This window comes from Oncorhynchus kisutch, linkage group LG2, assembly GCF_002021735.2.
Source record: "Oncorhynchus kisutch isolate 150728-3 linkage group LG2, Okis_V2, whole genome shotgun sequence".
In the NCBI taxonomy this organism is placed as follows: Eukaryota; Metazoa; Chordata; class Actinopteri; order Salmoniformes; family Salmonidae; genus Oncorhynchus; species Oncorhynchus kisutch.
In genome coordinates, this window is record NC_034175.2 from 50,458,021 (window position 1) to 50,479,903 (window position 21,883).

Here is a 21,883-nt window from a genome sequence, read left to right on the forward strand (position 1 = left end):
AGAATGGTGTCGTCTGCGTAGAGGTGGATCAGGGAATCGCCCGCAGCAAGAGCAACATCATTGATATATACAGAGAAAAGAGTCTGCCCGAGAATTGAACCCTGTGGCACCCCCATAGAGACTGCCAGAGGACCGGACAGCATGCCCTCCGATTTGACACACGGAACTCTGTCTGCAAAGTAGTTGGTGAACCAGGCAAGGCAGTCATCAGAAAAACCGAGGCTACTGAGTCTGCCGATAAGAATATGGTGATTGACAGAGTCGAAAGCCTTGGCAAGGTCGATGAAGACGGCTGCACAGTACTGTCTTTTATCGATGGCGGTTATGATATCGTTTAGTACCTTGAGCGTGGCTGAGGTGCACCCGTGACCGGCTCGGAAACCAGATTGCACAGCGGAGAAGGTACGGTGGGATTCTAGATGGTCAGTGACCTGTTTGTTGACTTGGCTTTCGAAGACCTTAGATAGGCAGGGCAGGATGGATATAGGTCTGTAACAGTTTGGGTCCAGGGTGTCTCCCCCTTTGAAGAGGGGGATGACTGCGGCAGCTTTCCAATCCTTGGGGATCTCAGACGATATGAAAGAGAGGTTGAACAGGCTGGTAATAGGGGTTGCGACAATGGCGGCGGATAGTTTCAGAAATAGAGGGTCCAGATTGTCAAGCCCAGCTGATTTGTACGGGTCCAGGTTTTGTCATACCCATGGTATACGATCTGATATACCACGGCTGTCAGCCAATCAGGATTCAGGGCTCGAACAACCCAGTTTATAATGACTGTTGTTGCCCTGCCTGGCAAACATGGATGTGTGTCTGTTATCTGTGTCAATGCAACGTGTTGAAGTCATCTGAGGTGGTTAACAAACGAAAGGGTTAACCATAGAAAATCATAGAGGCCTCTAGTAGCCAAAAGGCTATTTTAGCATGGGCAGTGCCATTGAGGGCTTCCACCGTGCTTCCGCCATTTTAAAGTAGTAAGCTGTGTGGTGTTCCTATTGGTTGTAGCCTCAACAGCGACTCCGATGCTGTCACAGGCGCTATAATGGCATCGTAATGGAGACGACTCCTCTGTCTATCTCTATGGGGTTAACGAATGGGCGGAGACTAGCGGCTGGATTTGCAACTATAGAGACTGATTAAAACACACATTTGCTAGGGAAAAACTATTCTAATAAAGTGAAATTCTATTCTACATTTAGACCGAACTTCTACTTTCAACTAATTTTGACTGGCAATTATTGCACAAAAATAAGGGCTTATAACCATTTGAAAAGTTATGGAAAACAATAACCAATGGTGTCAGTTATGAGTGAACTCCGGACATCATGGTAAACTGGCTCTGCATAACTACTTTCAAAAATCACAGCTTTTGACTCCTTAAACCCAACATTGCAAAATATTGTTTTCCTCCTGTTGTGCGGAATTCTTCAGAAGGACAATGAATTGTAATGTTTGTTTGGAGGTCGCGTTTACATTATGAGGCCGATTAGCTTTGCTGGAGTTCAAATGGACAAAGAGAATGGTTCACTAGTCTTCACCGACCGAGCAGACAGAACCTGGATCTAAAGTGAGGTTCGACTGCCGACTTCAGTGCCATAACTTCACAAACATAGACTTTTGAATATCGGACCCACTACGAGGAAATTATGTGGAGCCCGTGGCAGTTGGTGTACCGTACAGCCTTCGGCTGCATGGTTCTGGAAATATTTATTCACAATGTTGCACAAGGTAAGAACGTTTTTTCTTCTTGAAACTGAGGAGCAAAACATTATTCTCGAAACGTGTTCTAAATGGCCTATACTGGCTGTAATCCACGGGAAAGTGTTCTAGAAGACTAGTTTTCATATGCAGTCGCTTGTTATAGTGTATTAAAAGTGGGACAATCGTTATAGTAGCCGTGAAAATCATGCAACAATGTTGCCATACACACTCGATTGTTTCCCTGTGAAAACTAAATAGTCTGTTGTGGTTGTCACTCTTTCAAATGTTTGACACGTTGCATTGAAGTGTAAATTCATGTTTGAATAATAAAGGCTATTTCTAAACCAACATCTTCGATCATATACCTTTAAATCGATTTAAGCACTATGTTTCACGCTGACGTGGAAGAAATGATCTAAATTGTAATTGCCATATTCCACCTGCGCTTGAATAAGAAAAATACTAAATATGTGTGTATTACATGTCTGTTCACGTGAGTTTGATTGTCTGTAAATCTAATGTAATGAACGATCAACACTGTTCCAGAGATTCTGTTTGGTTACTTTTACTACTTTCTCATTAGGACTCAATGTTTGTATGAGTGGCAGCGCTACATCCTGTGAAGAATGCCTCCTCATCTCTCCGAGCTGCGCCTGGTGCGCGCAAGAGGTAGGGCATGTGCCTCACTCCTCCAGTGTTAGGTTTACAATGCACCACTGTGGTGGTGAGATTAGTAATACTCTCACAAAATGTCTAAATGTGACATACTGAACCCAATAGTTGTCTTAGTGTGAGGTGAGGACTCTCATACTGCTGTGTAGTGTTTCGAGTTCACATGCAAAACGAAAAGCCATCATCACTCCTGAGCATGTTTGAGCCAACAGGATGTAAGAGTGCACCTGTGCAGTTCTGGAAATTTGTTCTCTGTACATAGTGGATTGTCTACACCTGCTTTCAGACCTACAATTGTCTCACAGAACTAAAAGAAAAATTTAGAAGATTACCCCTATCCTTTAATTTCGCTTACCAATACTCAACTGAAGCGGAGAGGCAGGGCTGAGAGGCAGACAAGTGTGTACTCTAGCTTTTACATTGCATGACAGGTGTCATTAGTTTGTTCTTTCCTCAGGAGTTTGGCAGGGCGAGGACCCTGACGTCACGGTGTGACTTGAGTCAGAACCTGCAGAAGAGAGGCTGTGAGGCCCATAACATAGAGAGTCCTAGTAGCACAACCATGGTAGTGAAGAGCGAACCCCTCAGCTCCAAAGGCTCCGGGCCGACCCAGTATGATGTCATCCAGATCATGCCCCAGAAGATCTCCCTGAATCTTAGACCAGGTAAGCCCAGTCCTAGCCTAGTGATCCAGTCTTTTTGTGCCATGTAGGCCTATGTCATGTATGAGACCAGGCAAGCACAGAGAATCAACCCTCTCAGAGCACAATGTGACAGGGTTTGAGCACAAAGGTAACAGGGTTTGAACCAAAGGTTGGAGAGACATGAGCTGTATATGGAACACTGTTTACACTGTTTACTGAACAAAAATATAGAAACGCAACATGTTACAGTTCCTATTAGGAAAATCAGTAAATTGAAATACATTTATTAGGTCCTAATGGTTTTCACATGACTGGGCACGGGCGCAGACATGGGTGGGCCTGGGAAGGCATAGGCCCACCCACTTAGGAGCCAGACTGGGATGCTGGCCCAGCCGATCAGAACAAGTTTCCCCCCACAAAAGGGCGTTATATAATAGATTGAAATACTCCTCAGTTTCATCAGATGTCCGGATGGCTGGTGTCAGACGATCCCGCAGGTGAAGAAGCCGGATGTGGAGGTCCGGGCTGGCGTGGTTACACATGATCTGCGGTTGTGAGACCGGTTGGACAGACTGCCAAATTCTCTAAAACGGCATTGGTAGAGAAATTAACATTTTAAATTATCTGACAACACTTCTGGTGGACATTCCTGCAGTCAGCATTCCGACTGCACGCTCCCTCAACTTGAGACAACTGTGGCATTGTGTTGTGTGACAAAACTGCACATTTTAGAGTGGCCTTTTATTTTCCCCAGCACAAGGTGCACCTGTGTATAGTGTTCATGCTGTATAATCAGCTTCTTGATATGGGTTGGGTTATATTGGCAAAGGAGAACTACTCACTAACAGGGAGGTAAAGACATTTGTGCACGCAATTTGAGAGAAATAAGCTTTTTGTGCGTATGGAACAGTGTCGATTTTAGCATGTAAATCTTGGTGGGGCAAAATAATATAAGTGGAATGCATGCCAGCAAAGCCACAACACTAAACAATACATGAATTGCACTATAACGGTGACAAAAGGTGCCCACAAACTGTTAAGGCCTACATAAAGCTGTCCCAACATCTTACGACTGCTACACCTGGCTATCTGCAGAGCCTTGTCTGGCAACGAAACAGTTTAATTCAGCCTAATTTACTGCCAAACTATGGCATAAGGGGACAACGAGCGCATGAGGCAATCCTTAATTTCGACTAAGACATTAATGAGCGAGAGATACTGACTACGTCCATCCTAACTATTTGTTTAGCACTTTTGAAATGTACAGCAACAGAATTCAGAACATGGGCCGTTCTTAGTGTTCTCCTTGTACACCAAGTTAGAACCGTAGGATAAATATAGAGGGCATATAAGCAGACAATGAAAGCTCTTACAATATTCAATGATTACATTTCTCTAAAACCGGTTATAGGCTACATGTCAGAACAGTAGGCGAAATTAAGTGGGTTAAATAGAACAAATTATTAGGGTGACGCACATGTGCTACTAACATCTTACTACACAACATACGCTTAGTATTACTTTCTTAACTGCACTGTACATATCTCCCTGGCATATTACATAATTTAGGCAGCAGCATACAATACATTTCTGGACTCCCCTTGTGCTGTGCTCACTTGAAATGGAAGGTGGTGCGGCGGTCCTTCGTGGGCAAATTTTGTCATCGTAGTCTGGCATTCTCTGTATTTATGGTGCTTTCAAAACAAGGTTGATTCATGATGACGTCATTGATCTCCGGTCTTATCTCTAGAAAGACGCCGGCTTTACAATTCAAAGTTGGATGAAAGTTCAAAACGTATTTCCCAGTCGTAGTTTCTTTATCCCGAGTTCCCAGTTGTCTTGAACTAACTAAAGTCAGATTTTGCCGTTCCAAGTAAACAGTTGTTTTGAGTGCTGCACAAATCATGCTTCATTGACAGCATGGCCGATGTTGAAAGTTTATCATTTTAAACTTGGAAAAGTGCCCCTTAATCCCAGATGTGGGACCACACAGCCACTGAATAGCAGGCTAGTGATTGCTTTGCAATGCTTGCAGTTAGCCACTGTCATTGATTCCTTCCAAAGCACTCATTGTTGAATTTGCGATTTCCAACTTGTTTTGTAATGTTTATGTCCAATGGCCGATGAGCACTATGTTTTATCTATAATTTCTCTTCATTATTTATCTTCATATGACAAGGATTAAAAACGTTTTGCCAGTAGATTTTCGACTTGATTTATGATGACTGCTAGCTAAGATTTTGAAAGTATGATGATGACATGATTAGTCCAATCAAAGCTACTGTAGATGTCATTTTATCTGTGGCAAATAACCTTATTTAAAAAATAAATACAAAATTACCACATTTATTTAACCAGGTAGACCAGTTGAGAACAAGTTCTCACCTTGAGCCTTCTTGGATGGGCACTTCTTATGTAACTCTATGCCTGCACACAGAGGGATAACATTTTCTAGCTCTACCCTCAGACTTGGCGGTGACGTAGTGTCCCCCCCCCCCCCAAACTGATATGTGACATGTGTTAATGCCAGAATAACAGGCAATAAAACATGTATTTTTTTAATAACAAGGCAAGTCTCAAATGACAGGTTGCCACTGGTTTGAAACCTTTATCGGATCTTTTATTTCAGCTCATGAAATATGGGACCGACACTGTACATGTTGCGTTTATATTTCTGTTCAGTATAATTGGGGGAAAAACCACTTTTCTTAGAAAATATTAAGTCAACCCACTGTACAGGGAAAATGTAGGATGCTGTTTGATTTGTAAACCTATCAAAGCAATGGCACAAATCAATCAATTTCCCCCTCCCGCTAGGTGACCAGACCTCATTCGAAGTGCAGGTGCGTCAGGTGGAGGACTACCCTGTTGACCTGTACTACCTGATGGACCTGTCTCTGTCCATGAAGGATGACCTGGACACCATCAGGAACCTGGGCACCAAGCTGGCTGACGAGATGAGGAAACTCACCTCAAACTTCAGACTAGGCTTTGGCTCCTTCGTAGACAAGAACATGTCACCATTCTCTTACACAGCCACCAAGTACCAGGACAACCCCTGCAATGGGTGAGAACTGAGGAAGGGCATTGTTACTGACTGCAAGAGCACGACCATGTGTTTTCGGTTGATTTGGGAATCCAATAGGGAGTGCAGCTGAAATCATTTGGGTTCATGTTGGGATTTTGTGGATTTCATCTAGGATCAAGTGTAATATCAATATTTTAGTATATATATCAAGGTGCTGTATTTCTACTAAAATGGAAGTGAGGGCACTTTGCTTAGAATGTCTTCCTCTAAAACTAGAGTAGTAGTGTGAGAGAGGGAACGACTGTATCACTGTGTCAGTTCACTAACCATTTTATATCTTCTTATACCATTCACACTTCAGGATCATTTTTCTGTGAAAGTGGTAATTGACCCTGTCCTGTCCACTCTGTTACAGTGGGGTCTGAAATGATTGACACCCTTAATGAGGATTAGAAAAATGACTGTATACAATAATTATTCAAATACTGAGCTGTAGAGAAAGAGACTGAAAAGAAAAAAAGATGACCTCTTAAACAAAGGTAGGAGTAAAAATGGACACCCCTGTTTTCAATACCTTTCTTTCTTTTATTTATTTAACTAGGCAAGTTTTAAGAACAAATTGTTATTTACAATGACGGCCTAGCAAAAGGCTTCCTGGGCCTGGTATTTACATTTTTGTAAATATTTTATAATAATTGTGTGTGTATATGTATGACAAAACACACATCACAGCAAGAGAGACAACACTACATAAAGAGAGACCTAAGACTACAACATAGCAAGGCAGCAACACATGACAACACAGCATGGTAGCGGTACAAACATTTATTGGGCACAGACAACAGCACAAAGGGAAAGATACAACAATACATCACACAAAGCAGCTACAACTATCAGTAAGAGTGTCCATGATTGAGTCTTTGAATGAAGACTGTCCAGTTTGAGTGTTTGCACTCGTTCAAGTCGCTAGCTGCAGCGAACAATGCCTCACCCTGCGAAGATAACTGTACTGAGCCTTTTTCTAAAATGTTTTCTGAGTTGAAGAACACATCGGGTTTGTTTTTTTGGACTGCCGCCTTCAATTCAAGCTCTATTTTCATGTCATCTGACCATATATCCTGGTACTAGGTAAAGTTCATGATGCCATTAACCAATCCAAGTGCCAATGCCATTTAGCAAACTTCAGGGCGATTACATTTGTTTGATGACATGAGAATAGAGCTCTTTGGCAACGCACACCAGTGGTGGGTCTGGCATCAAAATGAGAATAGAGCTCTTTGGCAAAGCACACCTGTGGTGGGTCTGGCATCAAAATGAGAATGTGGATCTTTGATGTTATGGGGATATTTAGCTTCCGCTGGAGTGAGGCCCTTGTTAAGGTTAATGGCATCATGAACTTTACCCAGTACCAGGGTATTTTAGCCAAAAACCTGCTCACCTCTGCCTGGATGCTGAAACTTGAAAATGCAAGTTGATCTTCCAGCAAGACAATAACACTAAGCACACACAATATCAACATTTTGCAATGGCCATCTCGGTGTCTGGACTTGAAACCCATTGAAAAGCTGTGGTTTGAATTGAGGGATGTCCATAAGTGCAGATGAAGGATATCAAATATATAGAATGATGCTGTATGGAGGAATGATCTAACATCCCTCCCAATGTGTTCTCCAACTCATTAAACATTTTAGAAAAATGCTCAGCAAGGTGAGGTATTGACAACAGGGGTGTCAATTTTGACCCCTAGCTTTTTGGAGGAAATAAATAGTACTTGTTAAGCAAAATCTTTCTCTAAGCAATTGTATTAGTATAATCTAATTTCCAAATGTTTTTGAGCATACACTATAGCTCAGTATTTGAATTATATACAGTCATTTTTGTTAATCTTTATCAAGTGATGCTGAGGCTTGCTGTGGATGATGATGATGATGATGATGATGATGGCAGGCTGAAAGGGAACAGAATAGAACATAGAGGTTGAAAGCAGCCGCCCACACATCACACACCACATTTGCCCTGGAGGTGAGATTACGCCGCACTTACTTAGTGCCATCATCACGCATCACTGCCCAACTAGGTTATGCCCTGGGTCCTGTGTGTGGACTGTGTGTCAGTCAAAGAGGCAGTACTGCAGGAAAATGTTAGGGGCAGAGGACAGATCATGCCGTTTGGGCCTCTCGTCCTTAACACACCTCTGCCCTTGCCAAAACCATCAAATGCCCCAAATGATATGGGTTTCCTCCAGGATGAATTGCGTGTTAGAATGTCACTGAGGTCTTCCTCTTGAGGAAACTGCATTATACCATGTTAAATGTAGCCAGTATTTGAAATAGTTTGCCTGGATGAGAGCCTGTGTGGGGGTGCCAAATGTGCAGGGTTTGCACTATTTCATTGGTTCCACTGTGCCAGACAAGCTCAATCAAACACAAATCAATACTATTTTAACCCAGGTCTGTTACATACATAGCATAATTTATTTTAAAAGTTCCCTCTCCACAGATACAAGCTGTTCCCCAACTGTGTCCCTTCCTTTGGGTTCCGCCACCTCCTCTCCCTGACGGACAAGGTGGATCGCTTCAACGAGGAGGTGCAGAAACAGATGGTGTCTCGCAACAGGGACGCTCCGGAGGGAGGCTTCGACGCCATCCTGCAGGCTGCCGTCTGTAAGGTGAGCTGAGGCCGGGGTGTGATTAATGGGATGTGACCGGCTGGCATGCCAACCTATAACCCTGACCCTAACCTTAATCTTAAACCTTAATCCTAACCAATCAGAACCAGGTTTTCTGTCAGTCAAGTCCCTTTAGGTTTTCTACTGTGAGCTGTCAGTCAGGTAGACATGATGGATTGAGGCCCTGGTCGTGTTCATTAGCACACACAATGGAATACGAAAATGAGCATTTATTACTGAGTAGGTGTAGGTAGTCCCTCCCTGGTCTGATTGTCGTCCCCCCCCCCATTTTGTGCTTAATGAACACAAGTCACAATTGAGACTTGGGGTTAATTGAGTCTGTTAATTCAAAGCACCTGTTGGTTGAACAGGATGTCTAGTCTGGTGCAGCTGACAAGAAGCCCACTCACTAATAGAAACAGGCCCGGTCATATCACAGTTTATATCACAGAGAATGACTCCCTCCCTCCCAACTCTACCATGCGATTTGTTGTAACAGAAACTTGGATCGGGCAGTCTGTTTTGCACATCAAATGGGCATGGTTGCATGACTGTCGTACATAGTGAACTAACTACCACTCCAGACAAAACGCATTTGAAGCATGGCAGCTCTGTTTAATGTCTCTAGCATTCCAGCATGTTATTCAAAAAGGGCCCCGTATGCCAACTGCCAACCCACATCTCTTTCTATTGTGTACTGTGGCACATAATATTTCTATTTATTTTACCAGGTAAGTTGACTGAGAACACGTTCTCATTTACAGCAACGACCTGGGGAATAGTTACAGGGGAGAGGAGGGGGATGAATGAGCCAATTGTAAGCTGGGGATGATTAGGTGACCATGATGGTATGAGGTACAGTTTGGGAATATACTGGGCTGGGCATCACAAATGGATGCCTTTTTATGTCTAAACATGGGTGAAAGGTCAGGTGTGTTTAGTGTTATGCTATTACTCAGCACTATGTTAACTTTGCTGTTACACTTTTTCTGACCTCTGCTTTCCATTGATAATGACCTTGTTCTGGATATAACAACTGCTACTCTCCTTGTTGATGTATGTGGTTGTCAAGCTTGTGGAAAGTGATAGTTTCCTTTCCTCGTAATAATAATAATAATGATGAAGTGATAGTGTTTTATAGGGGCAGGAACTACTCTTTACAGCTAGTAGTGCAGAGCGATTAGTGCATTTTGAGGTCGGTTTCGGTTAGACATTAAATGCATTATGTGGGTTGAATGCTGTAACACAGAATTTTTTTTTTGTCCCATGATGGTTGTGACTGCCCATTGCTGCTTATCACTTATTAACCATAATTTATTCACAATACTTTAAATCAAATATTTATTTTATTTGATGACCAAGTATGACCAAGTATTTGCTGCTTATCACTTATTAACCATAATTTATTCACAATACTTTAAATCAAATATTTATTTTATTTGATGACCAAGTAATCTCTTCTCTGTACAGGTGTTGTCTATGCTCTCTGACAAAATCACTATTTTAGTAGTTCTTCAATGTAAATAAGGCATACTTTTCTGACTGCTGAATACCAACTATCAATCACTTAGACAACACCTGTACATGTATTTTCAGGTGTGCTTTCTATCCCTCTTGCATGTTCTCACTTCTCTCTGTTTCAGTCAACGAGGTAGGTCTCCTTGTCTGCTCCATACATACCGAGACCGGACAAGTAAGCGTGTGCGCAATGGATTATAGTCATTGCAGTTAATTACCACGTTTTCTGCGCTAAACTATGTACAATATTGGCCTGTTGGCAACTACAACTCCCTACTACATAGAAAAAATATATAAACACAACATGCAAAAATTTCAAAAATTTTACTGAGCTTAGTTAATATAAGGAAATCAGTCTATTGAAATGAATTCATAAGGCACTAATCTATGGATTTCACATGACTGGGAATACAGATAGATGTTGGTCAAAGATACCTTAAAAATAAAAGGTAGGTGTCACGCCCTGACCATAGAGAGCCCTTGGTTCTCTATGGTGTGATCTAGTATATTTATTTCTATGTTGGTGCTAATGTGGTTCCCAATTAGAGGCAGCTGTTTATCAAATCAAATCAAATTTATTTATATAGCCCTTCGTACATCAGCTGATATCTCAAAGTGCTGTACAGAAACCCAGCCTAAAACCCCAAACAGCAAGCAATGCAGGTGTAGAAGCACGGTGGCTAGGAAAAACTCCCTAGAAAGGCCAATACCTAGGAAGAAACCTAGAGAGGAACCAGGCTATGTGGGGTGGCCAGTCCTCTTCTGTCTGTGCCGGGTGGAGATTATAACAGAACATGGCCAAGATGTTCAAATGTTCATAAATGACCAGCATGGTCGAATAATAATAAGGCAGAACAGTTGAAACTGGAGCAGCAGCACAGTCAGGTGGAAGTTGAAACTGGAGCAGCAGCATGGCCAGGTGGACTGGGGACAGCAAGGAGTCATCATGTCAGGTAGTCCTGGGGCATGGTCCTAGGGCTCAGGTCAGTTGAAACTGGAACAGCAGCATGGCCAGGTGGACTGGGGACAGCAAGGAGTCATCATGTCAGGTAGTCCTGGGGCATGGTCCTAGGGCTCAGGTCCTCCGAGAGAGAGAAAGAAAGAGAGAAGGAGAGAATTAGAGAACGCACACTTAGATTCACACAGGACACCGAATAGGACAGGAGAAGTACTCCAGATATAACAAACTGACCCCAGCCCCCCGACACATAAACTACTGCAGCATAAATACTGGAGGCTGAGACAGGAGGGGTCAGGAGACACTGTGGCCCCATCCGAGGACACCCCCGGACAGGGCCAAACAGGAAGGATATAACCCCACCCACTTTGCCAAAGCACAGCCCCCACACCACTAGAGGGATATCTTCAACCACCAACCTACCATCCTGAGACAAGGCTGAGTATAGCCCACAAAGATCTCCGCCACGGCACAACCCAAGGGGGGGGCGCCAACCCAGACAGGATGACCACAACAGTCGTTGCCTCTGATTTTTATTTTATTTTATTTTAAATTTTTACCTTTATTTTACTAGGCAAGTCAGTTAAGAACAAATTCTTATTTTCAATGACGGCCTGTTCAGGGGCAGAACGACATATTTGTACCTTGTCAGCTCAGGGATTTGAACTTGCAAACTTTCGGTTACTAGCCCAACGCTCTAACCACTAGGCTACCCTGCCGCCCCGATCATATTTAGGTAGCTATTTCCCCACCTGTGTTTTGTGGGATATTGATTGTTAGTGTACTACGTCCTCATGGTCTTTGTAGTTTTGTTATTTTGTTTTGTTCGTTTCACTTAAATAAATATGTGGAACAATACTCATGCTACGCCTTGGTCCGCCCATTTCCAAGAAGGTGACAGTAGGGGAGTGGATCAGAAAACCAGTCCGTATCTGTTGTGACCACCATTTGCCTCATGCAGCAAGACACATCTCCTTCACATTGAATTGATCATGCTGTTGATTGTGGAATGTTGTCCCACTCCTCTTCAATGGCTGTGTGAAGTTGCTGGATATTAGGGGGAACTGGAATAAGCTGTCATACACGTCAATCCAGAGGATCCCAAACATGCTCAATAGGTGACAAGTCGGAGTATGCAGGCCATGGAAGAACTGGGACATTTTCAACTTCCAGGAATTGTGTGCAGATCCTTGCGACATGGAGCCATGCATTATCATCCTTCAACATGAGGTGATGGCGGCAAATGAATGGCACGACAATCATCCTCAGGAACTCGTAACTGGGTATATGTGTGTTCAAATTGCCATCAATAAAATGCAATTGTTTGTTGTCCGTAGCTTATGCCTGCCCATACAGTAACCCCACCGCCACCATGGGGCACTCTGTTCATAACGCTGACCTAAGCAAACCACTCGCCCACACGTCTGCCATTTGCCCAGTACCATTGAAACCAGGATTCATCCGTGAAGAGCACACTTCTCCAGCGTGCCAGTGGCCATCGAAGGTGAGCATTTGCCCACTGAATTTGGTTATGAAGCGAACTGCAGTCCGGTCAAGACCCTGGTGAGAACGACGAGCGCGCAGATGAGCTTCCCTGAGATGGTTTCTGACAGTTTGTGCAGAAATTCTTTGGTTGTGCATGCTCACTGTTTCGTCACCTGTCTTGGTGGCTGGTCTTAGAAGCCGGATGTGGAGGTTTTGGGCTGGCGTGGTTACACGTAGTCTGCGTTTGTGAGGCCGGTTGGACGTACTTCCAAATTCTCTAAAATGACATGAGGCGGCTTATGGTAGAGAAATGCACATTCAATTATCTGACAGCAGCTCTGGTGGACATTCCTGCAGTCAGCATGCCAAATACACGATCCCTCAAAAATTGTCATTGTGACAAAACAAACAGCAAATTTTAGTTGCTTTTATTGTCCCCAAGCACAAGGTGCACCTGTGTAATGATTATGCTGTTTAATCAGCTTCTTGATATGCCATGCCTGTCTGGTGGATGGATTATCTTGGCATAGGAGAAATGCTCACTAACGGGGATGGTAAACATTTGGGCACAAAACTTGCGAGAAATACGCTTCTTGTGCATATGGAACATTTCTGGGATCTTTTATGTCAGCTGTGTCGTGCCAAGCTCTTTTTACATTAAATATTTTACAAACACTTTTATAAAGGCTTTATAGTACTGTTATATCTTAAATCAATTTCTATCTATGATCAGTTAGAATGAACTTGTCTCTTTGTTCTTATCAAGCCTGTACTTCTGTCTTGATTTCATGGACTGATCCCCTGTGCATTTACGAAAGTACGAAAGTACAAAACTACATATGGCGGCAGGTAGCCTTAGTGGTTAAAGCATTGGGCCAGTAACGGAAGGTTGCTACATCGAATCCTCGAGCTGACAAGGTACAAATCTGTCGTTCTGCCCCTGAACAAGGCAGTTAACCCACTGTTCCTAGGCTGTCATTGTAAATAAGAATTTGTTCTTAACTGACTTGCCTAGTTAAAAACGTATAATAATAATAATTGCCTACTGTAAACTGGAGGAGACTAAAAGGCGCTTCATGGTCAATCTGCCATCTGCACTGGCCATTCAGGATTTACTGCAACGCAGACGTCAGGGCTTTAATACTACTTGCGCTTACCAGGGCAGAGCTATTGTGAAGGAAGTTGCCCCCACCTACCATCAACCAATCATGTCGATACGGAGCCCTCCACATTGTTACAGAATTTGAGAGGCGCACAGAGATGCGATACAGAGCTTGATTTAGCCTCTGCATGCCTCCGGAGGCCACATTTTACGGCTCAAGCATAAATGAGCTTTAATTTACACCTCAGTTAGGTGTCTCTAAAACTTTCAGTAAAGTGACCATATTTTCCCTTGTGCAGGAGAGGATAGGTTGGAGGAAGGAGGCCTTCCACCTGCTGGTGTTTGCCACAGACGATGTGCCTCACCTGGCCTTGGACGGTAAACTAGGAGGCCTGGTCCAGCCCCATGATGGGGAGTGCCACATGAATGAGAAGAACGAATACAGCGGCTCCACCAAGATGGTAAGACAAGGCACGGTTTCTATAGAGCTATAACATGGTTACTGAAGCACTTTAACTTTATAACATGGTTACTGTAGAGCTGTAACGTCATTGTAACATGTTTACTCTAGAGCTGTAAAGTCATTGTAACATGTTTACTCTAGAGCTGTAACGTCATTGTAACATGTTTACTCTAGAGCTGTAAAGTCATTGTAACATGTTTACTCTAGAGCTGTAAAGTCATTGTAACATGTTTACTCTAGAGCTGTAACGTCATTGTAACATGGTTACTCTAGAGCTGTAAAGTCATTGTAACATGTTTACTCTAGAGCTGTAACGTCATTGTAACATGTTTACTCTAGAGCTGTAAAGTCATTGTAACATGGTTACTCTAGAGCTGTAACGTCATTGTAACATGGTTACTCTAGAGCTGTAAAGTCATTGTAACATGGTTACTCTAGAGCTGTAAAGTCATTGTAACATGGTTACTCTAGAGCTGTAAAGTCATTGTAACATGGTTACCCTAGAGCTGTAAAGTCATTGTAACATGGTTACCCTAGAGCTGTAAAGTCATTGTAACATGGTTACCCTAGAGCTGTAAAGTCATTGTAACATGGTTACCCTAGAGCTGTAAAGTCATTGTAACATGGTTACTCTAGAGCTGTAAAGTCATTGTAACATGGTTACTCTAGAGCTGTAAAGTCATTGTAACATGGTTACTCTAGAGCTGTAAAGTCATTGTAACATGGTTACCCTAGAGCTGTAAAATCATTGTAACATGGTTACTCTAGAGCTGTAAAGTCATTGTAACATGGTTACCCTAGAGCTGTAAAGTCATTGTAACATGGTTACCCTAGAGCTGTAAAGTCATTGTAACATGGTTACCCTAGAGCTGTAAAGTCATTGTAACATGGTTACTCTAGAGCTGTAACGTCATTGTAGCATGGTTACCCTAGAGCTGTAACGTCATTGTAGCATGGTTACCCTAGAGCTGTAACGTCATTGTAGCATGGTTACCCTAGAGCTGTAACGTCATTGTAGCATGGTTACCCTAGAGCTGTAACGTCATTGTAGCATGGTTACCCTAGAGCTGTAACGTCATTGTAGCATGGTTACCCTAGAGCAGTGGTCACCAACCTTTTCTGAGTCCAGATGACTTTCGCAGTCAAAAAGCAAGCTGAGATCTACTCCTCAGAATTTTTTACATTTAACCTCACACAAACAGTTTTGTAGGAATGAGGTTTGGGCAGTAGGCCTAATACATTTTTTTTATTTTTTTTATTTTTTTTTATTTAACCTTTATTTGACCAGGTAGGCTAGTTGAGAACAAGTTCTCATTTGCAACTGCGACCTGGCCAAGATAAAGCATAGCAGTGTGAGCAGACAACAAGAGTTACACATGGAGTAAACAATTAACAAGTCAATAACACAGTAGAAAACAAATTATCACAGCAAATAGGTTATATGATCGGCCTGCCAATATTGTTCATCAGACCATATTATATTTAAAAACTCGAGCTTTGATAACAGAATAGATCAGTTGGTTTAGCACTTGAGGCACTGTGCAGCATGAATTTAAATATGTATCTTTATTATTTTACTGGACTGATGGTACCTGCATCTGATGGTCAACAAGGTCAAATAACGATGTCAGTGTTCTTCAGGTCAAAAAGTCGGAGCTCTAGAAAGATGCCCAAATTTCTGACTTGGAATGCTTTCCTCCGGTGAGACTGATGACCAGAGAAAGGGGACACTGTCTTCCACCTGATGGTGAAACTCGAGTAGCACCGCATCTGCCTCATGCACAAATTCATGTTGTTCCTATGACCAGAGAAAGTTAAATATTCTTTCATATTAAAATCGAGACGACGAGCTTTTAATAATAATAAAATGCAATGCTATTGATACTTGGCTACTCATTTATTGCAGCTGCAGCCTGAGCGGAACTACGGAGAAGTGCCTTTTTGTAATAGTTTTGAATAAAAACAAAACAAACAAATATATAGATTTAAAAACAGCAGCTCTTTGCTGTATTCGTTGACAATCTCTCTGTGGTCATGGTTTTAATTAGTTACTAAATCTTATGTAGGCTAGTAGCCTGTTAAACTTGGCTGTGGTCAGGGTCACAGGCTTGACTACACCCCTCGCGTCGCGTGCACAAGCGTTGCAAAATAAATTTAGAAATCTATATTATTCAATTATTGCACCCACACTGCTTGCGCACGCCAACGAGGGTCTGCATTGCGAAGGGCTAAAATAGAAGTCAGTTCTATTTGTGACACAGATCGCGCTGGAAGTCCTGCCTCTTCCATCTCCTCATTGGTTTACAGAAGCAGGTACCCACTGAAAGACGAACGAGGTCGTGTTGGAAATGCAACTAATTCATGAATGTTGCCCATCACAATATAAAGTCAAGTGAAGAAAAAGCCTGGAAGGAGGAGATATGACTAGAAGTGATTCAGTTCACCGTTTTTATGTGTGGATTAGTTGTCGGAGTAGAGGACCTTGTGCATTTCAGGTAAAATTACAACTCAATGTTTATATCCCAGGACAAATTAGCTAGCAACAGCAAGCTATCTAAATAGGACAAATTAGCTGGGCAAGTGAAAGCTAGCTAGCTAAATTGCCATCAATGTTTAATGCTTTTAAACCTGTCGCCAAATTTAATGTAATTGGTTCAGAGTCTGTTTTGATATTTTAAACTGCGTGTCGTGATCGTGGTTGGTGTGGGGGGGAGAAAACGTATGCACGATGGCGCATGCGTGCAGCCAGTTTGGGTTCGTGTCATGGAAGCTCTGTAGCCATGGTGATTTGAGCTATCTGACGGGCAGCAGAGTAGGTGCACTCGATTTAGTCACAGATTTGCCGGTCCGCCGGGTAGGCGGAGTTTGTCTCATGGGAACACTTTGCTTACCCGGTGCGCAGGACTTTTGAATCAAGTGCACCTACTGGCAACAGCTCAACACGATTTAAAAAGGAGTGTAAGCCTTTACCGTTCGTTGGCTTTTCTACAGAAGTATTTGGTGATCGACTTGTCGACCGCGATCGACCGGTTTGGCGACCACTGTTCTAGAGTAACCATGTTACAATGATGTTATATCTCTAGAGCAGGAGTCGCCAACCAGTCCATCTCGGTCGACAAGATGATCTTGGAAGCATTCCAAGTCGATCGCGAGGAGTTTTCAAAATCAGAGGGGGAAAAAAAATCAAATGTCAATGTTTTATTATTTATGAATTGAATTTAAAATGTGCCATGTGTGAGCCCTGTGTGTAGTTATGGTGATCGAGGTGCGGGGGAGGGGTATATCTGGCCAATCTAATACATTTTCTAGGTTTGATGTCTGTCAAATTAAATCCCTGACTCCTGCCTTAGCTCAGGCACTTGTTGTTATGCTATCAAGCTAACGAAAAGCAAACTAACGAAACGATGGCGGAGGCACAAGGGGGGAAAAGCAAAAAACGTCTAATTTTCATTTAGAATGGGAACACGATTTTCTGTTCATTGTAGTTAAGGACAAAAGGATTTGCCTGATTTGTCACCAGGCTATAGCGCTAGCAAAAAGGGGTAACGTGGAGCTGCACCGCAACACCATCCACCCCAAGTTCAAAGAAACTTACCGCTAAGAGCATGCTTCGTCAAAGAAAATTGACCAGCTCAAGTCTATTGAAAGCCACAGCAGTCGCTTTTTACCAAACCGACAGCTTAAAATAAGGCTGCAACAGAGCCTTCCTTCTGTGTCAGCCATCTCTTGGCTAAACATAAACTGCTCACTGATGGAGCGCTATACAAGGAGTCAATGGCGGTTGCCGCCAAGACGTTATTCAAAGAATTCAAAAACAAAGAGGACATAAAAAAATGCTATCTGAAGTGGGACTTTATTTATTTATTATTATTAAACACTTGGCCCAGCCACTGTGACAAGAAGGGTAGAGTCTTTATCGGATAACGTGAATCAACAAGTACTCAAGGATTTATCACAGTGCTTTTCGCTGAAATTTTGATGAATCCCAGATATGACTGCACAGCTGATTTATTTCACCAGGTAAGATCACTTGGCTACATAGCTGATGCCTGCTGGACTGTCCATTAATCACAGGTACTCCATTCTGTTTATTTTTTTATCTGTCGGCCCCAGCCGCGAACTAAGGCTCTGTGTGTCGTTAATCCGACCCTCTCTGCCTAGTCAATGCCATTTTACCTGCTGTTGTGTTAGCTGATTAGCTGTTGTGGTCCTCACCTGTTGTTTTAGCTAGCTCTCCCAATCAACACCTGCGATTACTTTATGCCTCGCAGTATGTCTCTCTCAAACGTCAATAAGCCTTGTATACTGTTGTTGCAGGTTAGTTATCATTGGTTTTAGATACCTCCTTTGTCCCACCTCCCACACATGCAGTGACCTCACCCATTACAACCAGCATGTCCAGGCTTACCTCCGCTGTACCCGCACCCCACCATACCCCTGTCTGCGCATTATGCCCTGAATATATTCTACCATGCCCAGAAATCTGCTTCTTTTATTCTTGTCCCCAACGCTCTATGGCGACCAGTTTTGATAGCCTTTAGCCGCACCCTCATCCTACTCCTCCTCTGTTCCGCGGGTGATGTGGAGGTAAACCCAGGCCCTGCATGTCCCCAGGCACCCTCATTTGTTGACTTCTGTGATCGAAAAAGCCTTGGTTTCATGCATGTCAATATCAGAAGCCTCCCTCCCTAAGTTTGTTTTACTCACTGCTTTAGCACACTCTGCCAACCCTGATGTCCTTGCTGTGTCTGAATCCTGGCTTAGGAAGGCCACCAAAAAATTCGGAGATTTCCATACCCAACTATAAAATTTCCCGTCAAGATAGAACTGCCAAAGGGGGAGGAGTTGCAGTCTACTGCAGAGATAGCCTGCAAAGTAATGTCATACTTTCCAGGTCCATACCAAACAGTTCGAACTTCTAATTTAAAAAACGAATCTCTCCAGAAATAAGTCTCTCACTGTTGCCGCCTGCTACCGACACCCTCCCCCCCTCAGCTCCCAGCTGTGCCCTGGACACCATTTGTGAATTGATCGCCCCCCATCTAGCTTCAGAGTTTGTTCTGTTAGGTGACCTAAACTGGGATATGCTTAACGACCCGGCAGTCCTACAATCTAAGCTAGATGCCCTCAATCTCACACAAATCATCAACAAACCCACCAGGTACAACTCTAAATCTGTAACAAGGGCACCCTCATAGATGTTTATCCTGATCAACTGGCCCTCCAAATACACCTCCGCTGTCTTCAATCAGGATCTCGGCGATCACTGCCCTCATTGCCTGTTTCCGCTACGGGGTCCACAGTCAAACGACCACCCCTAATCACTGTCAAACGCTCCCTAAACACTTCTGCGAGCAGGCCTTTCTAATCGACCTGTCCCTGGTATCCTGGAAGGATATGACCCTCATCCCGTCAGTTGAGGATGCCTGGTCATTCTTTAAAAGTAACTTCCTCACCATCTTAGACAAGCATGCTCCGTTCAAAAATGCAGAACTAAGAACAGATATAGCCCCTGGTTCACTCCAGACCTGACTGCCCTCGAACAGCCACAAAAACATAATATAATAGTCTCCGCGATATGCAACTGTTCAGAAAAGTCAGGAACCAAGTCATCAGGAACGCAAAGGCCAGCTTTTCAAGCAGAAATTTGCATCCTGTAGCTCTAACTCCAACAAAGTTCTGGGACACTGTAAAGTCCATGCAGAACAAGAGCACCTCCTCCCAGCTGCCCACTGCACTGAGGCTAGGTAACACGGTCACCACCGATAAATCCGTGAACCCCCCCCCCCGCAGCTACTCGCCCAAGCCTCCCCAGCTTCTCCTTTACCCAAAATCCAGATAGCAGATGTTCTGAAAGAGCTGCAAAACCTGGACCCGTACAAATCAACTGGGCTTGACAATCTGGACCCTCTATTTCTGAAACTATCCGCCGCCATTGTCGCAACCCCTATTACCAGCCTGTTCAACCTCTCTTTCATATCGTCTGAGATCCCCAAGGACTGGGAAGCTGCGCAGTCATCCCCCGCTTTCAAAGGGGGAGACACCCTGGACCCAAACTGTTACAGACCTATATCCATCCTGCCCTGCCTATCTAAGGTCTTCGAAAGCCAAGTCAACAAACAGATCACTGACCATCTCGAAACCCACCGTACCTTCTCCGCTGTGCAATCTGGTTTCCGAGCCGGTCACGGGTGCACCTCAGCCACGCTCAAGGTACAACATCACCACCCAGGATGGTTCCGACCTAGAATATGTGGACATCTATAAGTACCCAGGTGTCTGGCTAGACTGTAAACTCTCCTTCCAGACTCAAACATATCAAACATCAAACAAAATCAAATCTAGAATCGGCTTTCTATTTCGCAACAAAGCCTCCTTCACTCACGCTGCCAAACTTACCCTAGTAAAACTGACTATCCTACCGATCCTCGACTTCGGCGACGTCATCTATAAAATGGCTTTCAATACTCTACTCAGCAAACTGGATGCAGTTTATCACAGTGCCATCCGTTTTGTTACTAAAGCACCTTATACCACCCACCACTGCGACCTGTATGCTCTAGTCGGCTGGCCCTCGCTACATATTCGTCGCCAGACCCACTGGCTCCAGGTCATCTACAAGTCCATGCTAGGTAAAGCTCCGCCTTATCTCAGTTCACTGGTCACGATGGCAACACCCACCCGTAGCACGCACTCCAGCAGGTGTATCTCACTGATCATCCCTAAAGCCAACACCTCATTTGGCCGCTTTTCCTTCCAGTTCTCTGCTGCCTGTGACTGGAACGAATGGCAAAAATCATTGAAGTTGGAGACTTATCTCCCTCACCAACTTCAAACATCTGCTATCTGAGCAGCTAACCAATCGCTGCAGCTGTACATAGTCCATCGGTAAATAGCCCACCCAATTTACCTACCTCATCCCCATACTGTTTTTATTTATTTACTTTTCTGCTCTTTTGCACACCAGTATCTCTACCTGCACATGACCACCTGATCATGTATCACTCCAGTGTTAATCTGCTAAATTGTAATTATTTGCCTACCTCCTCATGCCTTTTGCACACAATGTATATAGACTTTTTCTTTTTTCTACTGTGTTATTGACTTGTTTATTGTTTACTCCATGTGTAACTCTGTGTTGCTGTCTGTTCACACTGCTATGCTTTATCTTGGCCAGGTCGCATTTGTAAATGAGAACTTGTTCTCAACTAGCCTACCTGGTTAAATAGAAGTGAAATTAAAACAGTAAAAAATAAAAGCTGCAGCGACCGGTTAGCTGCTCAGATTGCTGATGTTTAAAGTTAGTGAGGGAAATATAAGTCTACAGCTTCAGCGATTTTTGTAATTCGTTCCAGTCACTAGCAGAGGCGCATGACTCGAAAAGTAGCGTCAGTTTGTCTTCCTGTGTTGAACAGATAGTCCTGTCTTCAATTTGATTGATTATTAATGCTTAAAAATATCTAAAGTTGTATTACAAAGTAGTCTGAAATGTTTTGGCAAAGTTTACAGGTAACTTTTGAGATATTTTGTAGTGACGTTGCGCAAATTGGAAGCTGTGTTTTTCTGGATCAACGCGCGCCAAAAAAATTTACATTTTTATTATATCGACAGAATTAGACGAAAAAGCATTTGTGATGTTTATGGGAC

The 21,883-nt window shown here is 43.3% G+C and overlaps 1 protein-coding gene across 1 annotated transcript; it reads left to right on the forward strand.

Moving 5' to 3' along the window:
• Nucleotides 1-1,096: 1,096 nt before the first annotated feature.
• On the forward strand, nt 1,097-14,267 carry LOC116356379 (integrin beta-5-like). The gene is made up of 6 exons (XM_031802147.1): nt 1,097-1,725; nt 2,282-2,367; nt 2,828-3,035; nt 5,832-6,081; nt 8,542-8,710; nt 14,073-14,267. Exons 1-6 carry the CDS (start codon nt 1,644-1,646, stop codon nt 14,265-14,267), a joined length of 990 nt encoding a protein of 329 aa, XP_031658007.1. The 5' UTR covers nt 1,097-1,643.
• The last annotated feature ends 7,616 nt before the right edge of the window (nt 14,268-21,883 follow it).

Bases quoted from the DNA above. Each gene is read 5' to 3' on its own strand.
- LOC116356379 (XM_031802147.1), top strand. From the start codon at position 1,644: ATGTGGAGCCCGTGGCAGTTGGTGTACCGTACAGCCTTCGGCTGCATG. The intron at 6,082-8,541 runs GTGAGAACTGAG...CCCTCTCCACAG, and splicing joins CAGGACAACCCCTGCAATGG to ATACAAGCTGTTCCCCAACT. The intron at 8,711-14,072 runs GTGAGCTGAGGC...TCCCTTGTGCAG, and splicing joins TGCAGGCTGCCGTCTGTAAG to GAGAGGATAGGTTGGAGGAA.